General features: G+C 42.0%; 1 protein-coding gene across 1 annotated transcript in view; it reads right to left on the reverse strand.

Annotated features, from left to right (window-relative positions):
* The window catches only part of Adgrv1 (adhesion G protein-coupled receptor V1), a 579,866-nt gene that overhangs the window by 373,522 nt on the left and 190,685 nt on the right, over positions 1-15,659 (reverse strand). The window contains exons 70-72 of the mRNA XM_087635923.1: positions 11,737-12,210; positions 5,135-5,278; positions 695-869 (exon numbers count right to left, since the gene is read on the reverse strand). Of these exons, the coding sequence (XP_087492049.1) occupies positions 695-869; positions 5,135-5,278; positions 11,737-12,210 (793 nt within the window). The remainder of the gene's footprint in view (positions 1-694; positions 870-5,134; positions 5,279-11,736; positions 12,211-15,659) is intronic.

Genomic DNA, 15,659 nt, shown 5'->3' on the forward strand with positions numbered 1-15,659 from the left:
AGATCATTCAGTGTCCCAGCTACATGCAACTTAGGAAAACAAAATCGTCCCATGCTCATGGAGGGAATGTGGATCTCAGCTCTTCTATCAGAGTCATGAGATGTATGTGTTACAGAAACACTCGCCTGGTGAGCAGGAAAGCACTGTAAATAACCAGGGGTGCACAGATCTGGGACAGCGCTGAGGAGCTGGTCACGACTGTCTTTAAGGAAGTCTGGAGTGAGCTCTATGCACCAGGGTCAAGGTCACACCACCCAACATCCACACCTTACTTGTTCTCAAAGGGCCACTGACACACATTTAAAGATCAAGTAGGTGAAGTGGCTGTTGGCCATCTGTCAGAACTACAGAACATGTATTGGGTACAAAGTGCAAAGCTGTATCACTTTATTGCTACATTCGCTGAGTGAGATGCTCAAAAGGACTTTTAACGAATCCTCAAGGATTGACGGAGCTGTTTGCTTGGTCATCATCACTGTTCCATGGTGTATAAAGATTTCAATCTGGTTGAACAATTCCCCTCCTCCTCACCAAGGAGCCCTAACACCCTGGTTCTGCAAAGGAGCACTGCTTTCAAGCTAAGAACACTGAGTAGTACTCATACAGTTCAGTATTGAGAGGAGGGATAACCTTGGATGGCTGTCAACGACACAGCTCCATATTCTGCAGACTGGACTAGAAGAGCTTTACTCACCGAGAGTTGGCGTCATATTGCCGATGGCAATAGGCTCAGGGATTTCTGAGCCAGGAGCATATCCTGTGGTCCAGGCCACAGACAGCCTGCCATATGTACCTCTCCTGGAGACTGTGACTTGGCTTGTGCCGGCCGTGATGTCAATGAGTTGGAAAGCAGTGGATTCGAATCCAACCTAAAGAAAGACATGCTTAGAGGACATGAGCACCTGGGGAGCTTTCCTGTTCTCTGAAAAATGATTAAGACTGTTAGTATTGTGTCTAAGCTCTGCTCACCCCAGTTACCTGGCAACAGCCAGGCATGCCTGACTCACTATAAAAAAGGCCTCTTGGCCCCTCCTGTCTCTCTTGCTCTTGCCTTCTTGCTCCTGCTCTCTCCCCATTCTCTTTCCCCCTATTTCTTTATGTGCTCATGGTAGACCTCTACTTCTCTCCTCTCCTCTCCCCTCCCTTCCTCTCCCTTCCTCTCCCCTCCGCCTTTTGCCTCTCTCTGTCTCTACTACCCTCTCAATTCCCCTCCCCATGCCCTGAATAAAGTCTATTCCATGACTGGTCTCTCAGGGGAAGGGATGCCTCAGCATGGGCCTGCAAAGGCACCCCCTTCCCCCAGACCTCACCACACCTCCACCAAAACATAGCCCCTCCTCTCTTCATCTTTTTTATAAACATGTCACTAACTCTTTAGATTTTACAATTTATTCCCCTAAATGATGATACACTTAGAGGAGAAATACTTAACATCTCAGATTTAAAATTTCATCCTGGGGGTTGGGGATTTAGCTCAGCGGTAGAGCGCTTGCCTAGCAATCGCAAGGCCCTGGGTTTGGTCCAAAGCTCCAAAAAAAAAAGAAAAAAAAAACTTTAAAAAAAAATTTCATCCTGTCCTATGCTTCAGATTCTAGTTTCAAGTTTTCTTTTTTTTTAAAGTAATCATTTGAATTATAAAATATCCAAAAAATAAGTGTAATAATAATTAAATAAAAAAAGAGTTTAAATTACATTGTTTTAAGAATCCGTAGCGACTGTATGTCTTTCATTTATTCATTAACGTTAATGAGTTTATCCTACAGGCAATGTTTTGTGTATGGAGGCCTGGCTGGTAACTCACTAGACAGCCAAGGAAGAATCCGTAGCGACTGTATGTCTTTCATTTATTCATTAATGTTAATGAGTTTATCCTACAGGCAATGTTTTGTGTATGGAGGCCTGGCTGGTAACTCACTAGACAGCCAAGGAAGACCTTGAACTTCTGGTCTTGCAGCTTCAGTCTCCGAGGCTGGGATAGCGGGCATGAAGCACCAGGATGAGAGGCAGGAAGACTTAACCTGCTTCCTTCATTCCTCATCAAAGCAGACCCTCGGTTAAGGCTTTCAGTTCCTTCATTAAATTGGACATTTGGGGTACACTCAGAAAGCTTCAGAGGTAAGTGGGTTTGGGGGATTGTAGTTTTTGTTTTTCTACTTGCTTCTTTGAAGTAGTTACACTTCAAATAACCATCAAACAAGATTTTTTTGTTACTCTTCCAGGGTATGTGATTTATAGCCCAAATTAGTTCTAATCGGTGGTTTTGAATAAAGCCTGATTCCCAGTCTCATCTGAGTGAACAGCTCAGGTTACATCTCCTGCTCTCAACAAATGAAAATCGGGCTGCCACTGAACCAGCAGTTAGAGTAGAACATCTCCTCCTTTAAAATTCTGATGGCATACATCTGGAAACCTGGTTCTCTGAGAGACGCTTCATTTCTGAAGCTCTCAAACGCCAAAGAGCAACTGCAACTTTACGGTGTTTCTTCTCCTTTTAGAACCAGGGTCGTATCATAGCCCTGGTCCTGGGACTCACTGTATAGACTGAGCTGGTCACACAGAAATCACCTGACTCTTCATCCTGCGTGCTGGGATGAAAGATGTGTGCCGGCTATGGTCTATTTGTCTTGGTTTTAATCTTTGTGGACTCCACTTTAGGGAGAGAGCAAATTCATTCCCTGTGGAGGAGACGTCCAGGAGGGAGCAGCTGACGAGCCTGTGCTAATGATCTGCAGTTGTCCATCCCAGACCCTACACCATCACTGCTCCATGGTACTTAGTCCCCGGTAGACCAGGCTTGAATTCACTGTGGACAGGTTATCCCTCAGACCAGCTAGGAAAGAACACTTCACAGCCAATAGCAATTTTTCTTTTATGTAAAGAGCCTAAGAGGGTCTCATTGCTGGTTTTTATTTTATTTGTTTTGTTTTTGCCAGCCTATCGAGTGACTAGGGATAATCTTTTTAACATAGATACAGACTCAGTAATGTTAGGAAATGAAAAAATAGATAATGCTTCATTCCAATTTTCCTTATTTAGCATTAAATGCCTCAATGTTAAAGATTTTACACTTGGAAATGTTTGGCTTTACCTGACTGCGCCTTTAAAAAGGGCCTTACATTCTAGCTGTTCAAAATTAAATCTTTCAACAAGCTGCAATGACAAGTAAATTTTATAACTGATATTTAAAATTGACAGATTATTTTTCTAGGAGGGATCCTTTGAGATGCATGGGACTGTTTACAATTGAAAAGGTGGTTAATCTTAAAAAAAAAAAAAAAAAAACAGAACAAAACAAACAAAATCCCCAGTCTTGTGTCAGTTTCTGCCTCTGGTAGGTCAATCACACTCCAATGGACGCTCCCAACCCAGGAATAAAGGGCAGCACTACGTGGATGTGCTTGTCCATTGCAAAGGGGGGTTCAGAAATTTAATGCCATCGGGGGAGGGGCATGGTTCTTGGAGGAGTTACGTGGAAAGAGAAGACCAAAATCCACTGCATTCAATTCGCAGAGAATTTAAAACACACACACACACACACACACACACACACACACACACACACACACACACACACACACACACACACACACATTCTTAAAAATAAATTCTTTGTTCGTGGTGTGTACTGTCCCCAGAAACCACGAGGAAGCCCATGATCTGAGCTCCAGGTGGCTACAAAGAGCCAGGAGACTACTTTGACAGTGACATCGATGAGTGTAGACACACAATTGAGAAAAACTGAGAAAGACGGACACATGAAGTTTCCGCGATGAGCCCTACTCACACCCAAGCACCCCACAACCTCCAAATGCAACAGCCTAGAAAGGAAGTCATCAAGTGGCCACTTGTGCTGCCCTCTGGTGGTTATCTGTGAGAACTACATCCAGGACCAGTTACCTGGGAATTGGCAGCTTCCTCAGGAGCTGAGAGAAAAGCTTGATTTGCTTCCTGGTGAATTGTTGGCATTAAGAGAACTCTTAAAACTCTGTCCTAGGCTCCCCGTGCATGTGCAGTAGATGTGCTGCTTGGTCTTCATGGGGGTCCCGAACAACTGCAGCCGGTATATCCCAAAAGCTGCTGCCTGACTGTGGGATATTTTCTTCTAGCTGGGCTGCCTTGTCGGCCCTCAGAGGGAGAGGATGTGCCTAGACTACCAAAGACTTGATGTGCCAGGGTCGGGGAATACCCAGCGGGGACCCACGTACTCAGAGATGGGGACTGGGGGAGGGGCTGTCGGGAGAGGTACAATTAGTGGGATGGAAAGTAAGATAAAAATAAACAAATAGGATTGAGAGCCACTACCCAAAGGCTATGCATGGACTGACCCTGGACTCTGACCTCATAGGTAGCAATGAATATCCTAGTAAGAGCACCAGTGGAAGGGGAAGCCCTGGGTCCTGCTAAGACTGAACCCCCAGTGAACTAGACTATGGGGGGAGGGCGGCAATGGGGGGAGGATGGGGAGGGGAACACCCATAAAGAAGGGGAGGGGAAGTTGGGGATTTAGCTCAGTGGTAGAGCACTTGCCTAGGAAGCGCAAGGCCCTGGGTTCGGTCCCCAGCTCCAAAAAAATTACCAAAAAAAAAAAAAAAGGGGGGGGGGGAGGGGGGAATTAGGGGGATGTTTGCCCGGAAACCGGGAAAGGGAATAACATTCAAAATGTAAATAAGAAATACTCAAGTTAATAAAAAAATAAAAATAAAAAAGAAGTAGAAAAAATAAATAAGGAAAAGTAAAATAAAATAGCAATTGTGATACGGATGCTGAGGTGTAGCTCTCCAAGGTTGATGACTTCCACCGGGTGTGTGGTGGGGGAAGAACTCAGTTTTCATTAGGGGGATGGCCACTGGGACTTTGATCACGCTTCGGAGACTGTGAGGGCGATACAAATCGGGCTCGTTTGCTGTTGTTATTTGGGGTTGTGGGGGGGTGGCAAGGGCAAGAAGGCAGATATGAAAGAACTGGGAAGTGGGTGAGATCGGGGGTGTTTGAGGTGAATTTCGCCCTCCCCCGCCCCCAAAAATCAATAAAACTATTTTGAATGAACGAATAAAAATTCTTGAAGACCTTAGCACTTCCTACTTGTGCTGCCCTCTTGTGGTTAACTATGAGAATTACATCCAGGACCAGTTACCTGGGAATTGGCAGCTTCCTCAGGAACAGAGAGAAAAGCTTGATTTGCTTCCTGGTGAATTGTTGGCATTCCATAGAAGGGTCCACTCAGAAGCCTTGCTGACAGCAGCCGCAGGGTGAAATTGGAGCCCAGTGATAGGAAGACCTGTAAACAAACAGTTAAGGAGTCTTCAGAGGAAAAGGAGACATGCACACACATGAGTTCCGTTGGTAGAGGACAGTTGGGTCAGTCCCAGCTTTCCCCAGCTCTTTCTTCTTTAAAAAGAAGCCCCCAGATTTTAGAGGGTAGGGTGCATGGCTGTAGTTGTAGAAAACAAATGTAGGAATTTACAGCCCTTCCTCATGTGCTGGAATAGTAATGGAGCAAAGGAGACATCTCCACAGAGCCCAGGAGATGGAAAAAGCAGAATAGAGTGAGGGCGGGTGACCCAGGGAGGCCCACTGCTGCCTTCTTCAGTAAGCAGGAACTGTGGATTCTAATGACAGCCACTCAGAACAGACTGTGACATGGGTACCTCTGTCACTTCGGTACTCTGAGCAAATAAAGATCATTAGCGCATGTGCTAGATTACTAATGTCAAGGATTAGCAAACTGGGAAACTGTGAACTTACACACTGCTATCACACTAGAAGTATCTGAAACTCACAGTGTCTTCTCACTGAGAAACAACTATTGACAATGGTGGACCCCTAACTGGTTCCAAACAAAGAACATGGCTTTAAAAAGTGTGCATGTTGGGGCTGGGGATTTAGCTCAGTGGTAGAGCGCTTACCTAGGAAGCACAAGGCCCTGGGTTCGGTCCCCAGCTCCGAAAAAAAGAACCAAAAAAAAAGTGTGCATGTTTGTGGAGTCCAAAGCAACCATGTTTGTTTGAGAAACATGTCCTATGGCTACAATGAACTTCAGCCCACTCCTGCTCCTGGACACACAAGGTACACACATGGTTGTCACAAACACATGGCATGAGCGAAGCACAGGTTTCATTCTCTCAAGATGACACTCTGAACAGAACTTTTAGGTCATTGCTAGGCAGGCAAATCATAGCACTGTAAGTCCTTCAAATGCACCTGACCTTTCCCAGATGTCCCATCCCCATTCAGGCCAACTAATGGCTGGGTAGCTAATGATTTTTTTCCAATTTCATAAAGAATGAAGTACAACTCTGAAGTAGCAAGTCATTAGACCCTTTCTGCCTAGGACCTCTGCTCTTGGCCTATTCAGCACACACACTCCCAGAAGCAACTGATATTAAAGTTGGACAAGAATTATGTTAGGAGATTATATATACATCTTCAGTGAGTGAGTATTTGTGTACAAATAAAAATAAGTTATGAATAAGCTAAAAGATGGCTTGGAGATAAGAGCACTGACTACTGTTCTAAAGCACTCAGGTTCAATTCCAAGCTCCATATGGCAACACATAACTGTCTATAACTGTAGTCCCAGGGTATCTGAAAACCTCATCTGGTCTTTGAGGACCAGTAAAAAACATGTGGTTCACAGACATACCTGCAGGTAAAACTACTCATATACATAAAAATGAATAAATAATTAAAACCAAATAACTTATGATCTTATGTTATCCATGTGCATCTCTGATACTGCAAATCCATGTGTGTTTGTAATTGGCTGTTACTGGATGGTTTCTTCTCTCGGGAGCCTTAACTATGACAAACACTGTGACAAAAAGCAACATGGGGAGGAAAGGGTTTAATTCAGCTTACAACTCCCAGGACACACTGCATCAGGGTAGGAACTCAAGTCAGGGACCAACAGGCAGGAACTGAAGCAGAAGCCATGGAAGAATGCTGCTTACTGGTTTGCTCCTCATGGTTTGCTCAACCTGATTTTTTTATGCAACAGCCCAGGGACAGAACTGTCCACAGTGAGTTGAGCTTTCTTTTATAAATCGCTAATCAAAACAAACAAAGCCAAAACCAAATAAAACAAAACAAACAGACTTGCCTATAGGCTATCTTATAGAGAGAGATTTCTCAACTGAAGGTCCCTCTTCCCAACTGATTCTAGCTTGTGTCAAGTAGACAAAAAACAACCAGGACGTGGAACTTCTGAACAGAGCAGTAGTGACCAAGTCCCATTCAACTTTCACTGCTGAGAATAACTGGCATGATCTAAGTGCTTAATATCTGAGCCATGCAGAAAAGTCCATCTGTTTCTACATTCTAGCTTGCACTCCTCTAAAACCAGACTGGGTCCTTAGTATGCTCACTTGGAGGAACAGCCCAAAAGCCAATGCAAGGTCCTGGCGTTAGACCAGCACTAAGGATGCTTTTAGCTTTTAGAGTTTGATAGAACCTTCCACAGACCCATTTAAAGATCAGATGCCACCTCATAAAGGATTAAATATTTAAATGCATTTGCTGATTCTCTGGGGCTTATTTGTCTAAAGCGCTCACTTTCACCCAGCAACATCGAGCAGAGAAGAGTTTATAAAAATTCTTATAATGAAAACCTCAAATATCAAAGAAAAATGTATTTGTTATATATGTTGAGGATGAATGGAGGAAGGTGGCCATTGGAAAAAGTCCTACTTTTGGTTCATGTACATGTAAATCTTGTCTCTAAACACTTACCTGGAAGATAAAACTGTTGCTGTAAAATTATTTTTTTAAAAAGGTTTCTTTTACCCCACACTAGATCTGGCACCGTAGTGCCCCAAGATATCTGGTAGATATCTTCATCTCAGTCAGCAAAGCCTCTCACCCGCTTTGCTCCTGCTGATGGCTTCTCTCTGAGCTTGGCAACAATCTCTCTACCTGTCTAGTTCCCAAGGCAGGTTGCCACCATGCCAAACACACACATTCCAATTCCATGGTGGCCCAGTGTCTCCACCACCACATACTCTCTTAAACTTAAATCACCATATGAAAGAGCACGCAACACAATAACCTCTGATCCAATTGATAAGATATAATTTGCTCATCTAGATATACAAAGCCTTGTACACATCCATCCCCTAATAATATTCAAACAACCTGTAAAGAAATCTTAACATCAGCCTCCATGTTCTCTCCAGGGCTTCTCTTGCCTCGCTCCAGTCTCTTCTTCTCTCTAAAACTTTTCTCCCACCCATCCTTCCTTCTTGTCCAATGACAGGCCTTGTTGTATCTTGTACATGCCTTCACCTGTATGATGTCTTACATAAAACCGCAATGACTTAGGTGTGATCATATGCTACACACCTCTGGACGTGTGCGAGTGGATGCTAATAAACAAAAAAGCAAGCACAAGCCCTAGCACTGCATTTCCAGGTGGCTTTTGTGTCACATGTAGAATGCTTATGAAAGTGAAGATTCCCATAAAATTTGAAATAAGCTAGTGAAAACTGTGATCACATGCAGAAAAAAAAACTTCATACATGTATCTGCTAGTAAGATTCCTCTAATCTTTACTAAAAAGTTGTGAAGACAAGTATAATATATTCACAGGTATTAAGAAACACATAGATAACAATCCAAATATGGTCTTAAAAAACAAATGATATTACAAGCTATACTATTTAGATTTCTATGTGACAGGAAAAAAAAATGACCACTGACTTTCAGACATACAGGCCACTATAAATGACCTGGTGGCTAGGTAGATTGGGCTCACTTGTTCCTACAAAATGTATTATGTAGGATTTTTCCTATACATAGCCTGAGAGCAGTTCTGTACTATAAATACTGCCTGATAGAAATAACAGATAGGTATACATTTCTCTATGGCAAACCTTAGTAGTCAGTGACCCCATACTACAACATTATAAAAATACCTTCATTGAAAAGTTAAAGCAATGACGTTTAGTGTTTACCAGCAGATTATGACTTGAATATGGTCAGAAAGTGATGGTATGGGTATATGGAATAGGCATTTTACATTCATAATTCTTTGGAGAATTTCATGTGCACACATAATGTGTTTTGATTAAATCCACCTTCCACTCCCTCCCTTGCACCTCTTATTTCCCTTTATCATGTTTCCCTCTCAACTTCATGTAGTCTTTATTAAGTCTATGAGTTCACTGAGTGCTGCCAGCACGTGCATGGTGGAGCACCACCCACTGGAGCACAGACAACCTGTCAGAGGTCACAACTCTGAAGAAAACTGACCTTTCCTATTCCAGTATCCATCAGTTGTCAATAACTCCTTGACTAGTGGTGGAGTTTTATAAGTTCCCCTGCTACATTGAGATTTTGACTGGCTAGATCTTGTTCAGGTCTTGGGCATACAATCAGAGTTGCTGTGAGTTGATGTGTGGAATGGTTTGTCAAATGCAGAAAACATTGCTTCACAGCCATCCTCCACTACCTATGGCTCGTATAATCATTCTGCCTTCTCTTCTGCAATGACCTAAGCCCCACAGGAAAGAAATCTGATAGATATATGTCATTTACAGTTTCCTCTGAGGTTGAACCATTCCCTCTTATAGGGAAGCTTCTTACAAAGGAAGGTAAGCAACAAATTGGCTTCAGGAAGTCCCTGAAACTGACCAGCTTCATTAGGCACCTTCTTCACAAGAGTAGACAAGCCAAGTTGCAGAGAAGATGAGACCAGAACAGCTGCCTGGAAGAAGCAGAACCAGCTGAGTTGCCTGAAAGAGGTTTAGACTAATGGAGTCATTTAGAAAGAACTCTCTTACACCTGATGAGCTGCCTGAAGGCTGTACATGATGCTGCAAGTCCCCAACTTTTGTGCACTTGTCACCCATGCTGGGGAGGGTTTGGTGATGCAAAGTCATTTATTATTTCTACTCCTGTGAGTAACCCCTTACCTGTTAACTAATGCACATATCATTTCCCCATATTTTCATTATGTCTTTTTGTACAGATGTTTTTAGGCACAGGACATAGATTTTTAAAATTGACAAATTAGTCATACTTGAATCAGTTTCCCACAGATCTGCAAAAATGTCAGAACTGTGATAGCAATGCCTTACTAAAAGTCTCAACTTTCCCCATTCACTAAGCGTCAACAAAACTATATGTACAAAAGATTAAAAATTTTTACAGCATGGTGTTCATCATTTAAAGGGACCTCGTTACCATGATCGTAAGTCTGTAGGAAGCAAGGATGGCATGAACAGAAAAATCTCTGCATTTCCCCGTTAGTGTCTTATGGTCTTATGGTAACCTTCTGGCATCAGAGTAACTCACTCTCAACGTTGTCATTTTCAGAAACACAAAAGACCAAATGTGCATCAATTAAAATGTAGCTCTGTGTTCAATTAGAGTTTTCCTGTTTACACCAGTTCTTGCCTGACCCATGGCAAGATCTACAATGGAAGACATATCAGGTTATCTGTGGTTTTTCAAGACAGCTCCAACCTCCCCAGTGCTGGACACGTCCATCCTCATTCTGGACAGTTCTCCAAGTAAGGCCCTTTAATAAAGCGATATGTTTTGCCCCTCTATTCTAGTCCTTGCTTAGCTAACACCAGCTGGCTAACTGAAAACATCACTCCAGTGCTTGGCAGCCACTGAATTCATGTGGGTGCTCCTTGGGACTTCAAATTTCTACTCTGTCATTTCCCCCTGCAACAGTACCCTCCACCACAATCTTGAGACGTCCTTCTAGTTTCTCAAAGCAAGCTTTAGATTTTCGTCAAGGCTCTAATCTAGGCACTTTCTGGGCAGATTTCTTAGCCATAAAATACAAACACCACTAAGTGCCATGTGAATGAACTAAATGAGCATCTCTCATGTAACAGAGGGAGAAATACATACTGTGCTTGTGAAAATTTACACGGTGCTTAAGTCCCTTCTGGTGTATGGAGACAGCAAAGCCTGCTGGGGTCTTCTAGCAGTCTGGCATCTAGCCTTGTATGTATGGGGGGGGCATGTGCATGTCTCACAGAAATCTATGCACAAATTGCTTAAAACATTACTTTATTTTGAGGCAGAGCATTTCTATGTAGCCCTAGCTAGTCTGGAACTCACTATGTAGATCATACTGGCTTCAACTAGCAAAGATCTATATGCCTTTGCCTCCCAAGGACTTTATTAGGGGTCTTTCTTTACATGGGGCCTATGCTGCCATTGCTCCAGTATGAAGGTCAAAAGACAAATTGTGAAAGCTAGTTCTCTCCTTCCACCATGTATGCCACTGGGATTAAATTTAGGTCATCTTGGTGACAAGTATCCTTATTCCATGAACTGTCTCACCTATCCCAAGAACAGGCATTCTTATCATGGTTACACCAAATGTCAGCAGGATAGTTTGCTATTCTTCCTTCGCCTCACCATCTCAGACAGTCACAGTCAATTCCAATGTTACACATCTCTACGTATAGAAGCGAAGCTATCAGACTGTGTTTATAGCTGTCCAAATCCCAGGGAACATGTGTTGGTTCTCAATGCACTGACCACTGATCTTGGTAAATACTAACTTAGCCCCTACCAGAATCTGGGTGAAGATCTACTATTTCCAAATAGAATGTATTCACCAATGTATTATCCAAGAATTACTATGCATTTTGCGAGTTTGTCTTATAGGTTAGCTTTAAATACCAAACTAAACCTTTCAGCATCTGATCCAGATGTACATAGGGCTCTCCCAAATGAGTTCTGCTACAATTCTCAGGAATTTAAAGTGCAACAAACCTGATTTTTCAAGGGCACCAAGCCTACTTTATATCTGGCCCCATCTTTGATCACCATTTGTCTCTCTTCATTTTCAGTAGCAACTGGGTCTTCCTTATTGTCAGACAGTATTTGAAGTGTCACAGCCACAGCACCAAACACTCCAGCAAGCCGGGTGATGTTAATTTGGATGGATCTAATGAGGTTCTGCCCAATCAGTACTGACTGCTGATCTGAATAAAGGGCAAATATGCCATGCGGGTCATCATTGGCAGATACAGAGAACCTCGAGGTGCATTTCTCCAGGTCCAGTTCTGCACCTCCCTCTACAGAAACTAGCTGGACAACATATTCTTCCTCTATCTCAGGGACATCATCTGGCAGCAAATGGACATCAAAGCTTGCTTCGCTGTCTCCATCAGCAATGGTGAAAAATCCTCGGGTGGAAAGGAAGTCTCCCGTAAGGTCAAACTCACTGCTTAGCTCCCAGTGCACCTAGATGAGAGGAAGAAAAGCAGAAGTTAGGTAGCTCAGGAGGTACAAAGAGAAACCTCCAGACTACACTTCTTCAAAAGAGAAACGAAAGTTACACGCTCTTACATTCAGACACACTTGGAAGTATATGCTAATATATGCACAGTGACCCCTTTCCTATGCAAATCTGAAGGATAGAAGACCACGATTTGAAAGGATGGGGAAGCAAGTAAACTCTAAGGTGCCAGTTCCACATATACATCAGTTTGTGAACCATACACAGAATTTCAATGCCAAAGATATGTATAAGGTACATCCCAACTCACTCCTTCACATCCACCCAGAGAACCCCAGGCCGCACTATAAAGATAGTTGTACATTTACTGTTGCTTCATAAACTGTAGCAAGTTGTACTTAATAGATGAATGGATAATAAGATTTAAAAATGTATGCACATATATGAATATTATTATGCTCTACTGAAAATGAAGTAAGAAATTTTGCAGGAGATCCTTTTGGTTTCCATCTGTGCCCTGACCTGACCCTGTGCCACAGCTCTCTGGACTCAGATCTGGCCGGGAGAGAGCTGCTCTCCCAGGAGGGCTGACATAGAGGGCTTACAGGAGGGTCAAGCCAATCTCAGAGAGAACAAGACGACCTAACACCACAGATAATTGGAAGGTGACAGGCAAGTGCAAGAATCTAAGCAACAGAAACCAAGGCCACTTAGCCTCATCAGAACCCAGTTCTCTCAACACATCAACTTCTGGATACCCCCCACACACCAGAAAAGCAAGATTCTGATTTAAAATCACATCATGATGATGTTACAGGACTTTAAGAATGGCATAAATAACTCCCTTAAAGAAATACAGAACAAAACAGGTAAACAGGTACAAGCCCTTAAAGAGGAAACACAAAAATTCCTTAAAGAATTACAGGAAAACATAACAAAACAGGTAAAGGAATTGAACAAAACCATTCAGGATTTAAAACTGGAAACAGAAACAATGAAGACATCACAAAGAGAGACAACCCTGAAGATAGAAAACCTAGGAAAGAGATCAGGAGTCATAGACAAAAGCATCACCCACAGAATACTAGAGATAGAAGAGAGAACCTCGGGGGAAGAAGATACCATAGAAAACATTGATACAGCAGTGAAAGAAAATGCAAAACACAAAAAGTTCCTAACCCAGAATATCCAGGAAATCCAGGACACAATGAGAAGATCAAACCTAAGGATAATAGGAATAGAATGGAGTGAAGATTCACAACTTAAAGGGCCACTAAATATCTTCAAAGAAATTATAGAAAAAAAACTTCCCTAACCTAAAGAACGAGATGCCCATAAGCATACAAGAAGCCTACAGAACTCCAAATAGATTGGACCAGAAAAGAAATTCCTCTCATCACATAATAGTCAAAACACCAAATGCACAAAACAAAGAAAGAATATTAAAAGCAGTAAGGGAAAAAGGTCAAGTAACATATAAAGGCAGACCTATCAGAATCACACCAGACTTCTCACCAGAGACAATGAAAGCCAGAAGATCCTGGACAGATGTCATGCAGACCCTAAGAGAATGCAAATGCCAGCCCAGGCTACTATATCCAGCAAAACTTTCAATTAACATAGATGGAGAAACCAAGATATTCCATAGCAAAACCAAATTTACACAACGTATTTCCACAAATCCAAACCTACAAAATATAATAGATGGAAAACTGCAACACAAGGGCGGGGAGTGGGGAGAAGAAACTATACCCTAGAAAAAGCAAGATAGTAATCTTATTTTAAAAAATCCAAAAGAAGATAACCAAACATAATTCAACCTCTAACAACAAAAATACTAGTCCCTAACAATAACTGGTCCCTAATATCTCTCAATACCACTGGATCCAATAAAAACAAAAACTAACAGACTGGATATATAAAGAGGACCCAGCATTTTGCTGCATGTAGGAAACACACCTCAGTGACAAAGACAGACACTACTTCAGAGTAAAAAGACTGGGAAAAAAGTTTCCAAGCAAATGGTCCCAAAACACAAGCTGGAGTAGCCATTCTAATATTAAATAAAATTGACTTTCAACCAAAAGTTACCAAAAAAAGATAAGGAAGGACACTTCATATTCATCAAGGAAAAAGTCCACCAAGATGAACTCTCAATTCTGAATATCTGTGCTCCAAATGCAAGAGCACCCACATTCACAAAAGAAACCTTACTAAAGCTCAAAGCACACATTGCACCTCATGCAATAATGGGGGACTTCAACACCCTTCTCTCATCAATGGACAGATAATGGAAACAGAAACTAAACAGAGACACAGTGAAACTAACAGAAGTTATGAACCAAACAGATTTAACAGATATCTATAGAACATTTCATCCTAAAACAAAAGAATATACTTTCCTCTCAGCATCTCATGGTACCTTCTCCAAAACTGACCATATAATCTGTCACAAAACAGGCCTCAAAAGATACAAGAAGACAGAAATAATCCCATGCATCCTATCAGATCACCACGGACTAAGGCTGGTCTTCAATAAGAACAAAAATAACAAAAAGCCCACATACACATAGAAGCTAAACAATGCTCTACTCAAAACTTGGTCAAAAAAGAAATAAAGAAAGAAATTGAAGAAGTTTGAAAATTTAGGGGTTAGGGATTTAGCTCAGTGGTAGAGCGCTTGCCTAGCAAGCGCAAGGCCCTGGGTTCGGTCCTCAGCTCCGAAAAAAAAATTATTTTGAAAATTTAATACAAAGGAAGGTACAGCATACCCAAACTTATGGGACACAATGAAAGCTGTGCTAAGAGGAAAACTCATAGCGCTGAGTGCCTGCAGAAAGAAACAGGAGAGAGCATATGTCAGCAGCTTGACAGCACACCTCAAAGCTCTAGAACAAAAAGAAGCAAATACACCCAGGAGGAGTAGAAGGCAGGAAATAATCAAACTCACAGCTGAAATCAACCAAGTAGAAACAAAGAGAACTATAGAAAGAAATCAACAAAAGCAGGAGCTGGTTCTTTAATAAAATCAACAAGATAGATAAACCGTTAGCCAGACTAACCAGAGGGCACAGAGACAATATCCAAATTAACAAAATCAGAAATGAAAAGGGAGACATAACAACAAAAACTGAGAAAATTAAAAAAAAATCATTAGATCCTACTACAAAAGCCTATAATCAACAAAAGTGGAAAATCTGAAGGAAATGGACAACTTTCTAGACAGATATCAGGTACCAAAGTTAAATCAGGATCAAATAAACCATCTAAACAGTCCTATAACTCCTAAAGAAATAGAAGAGCCTTGAATATATGGGCACAAGGGAAAATTTCCTGAACAGAACACCAATGGTTTATGCTCTAAGATCAAGAATTGACAAATGGGACCTCAGAAAATTGCAAAGCTTCTGTAAGGCAAAGGACACTGTCAATAGGACAAAACAGCAACCAACAG

Source organism: Rattus norvegicus, chromosome 2 (assembly GCF_021556685.1).
Source record: "Rattus norvegicus strain SHRSP/BbbUtx chromosome 2, alternate assembly SHRSP_T2T, whole genome shotgun sequence".
Lineage (NCBI taxonomy): Eukaryota > Metazoa > Chordata > Mammalia > Rodentia > Muridae > Rattus > Rattus norvegicus.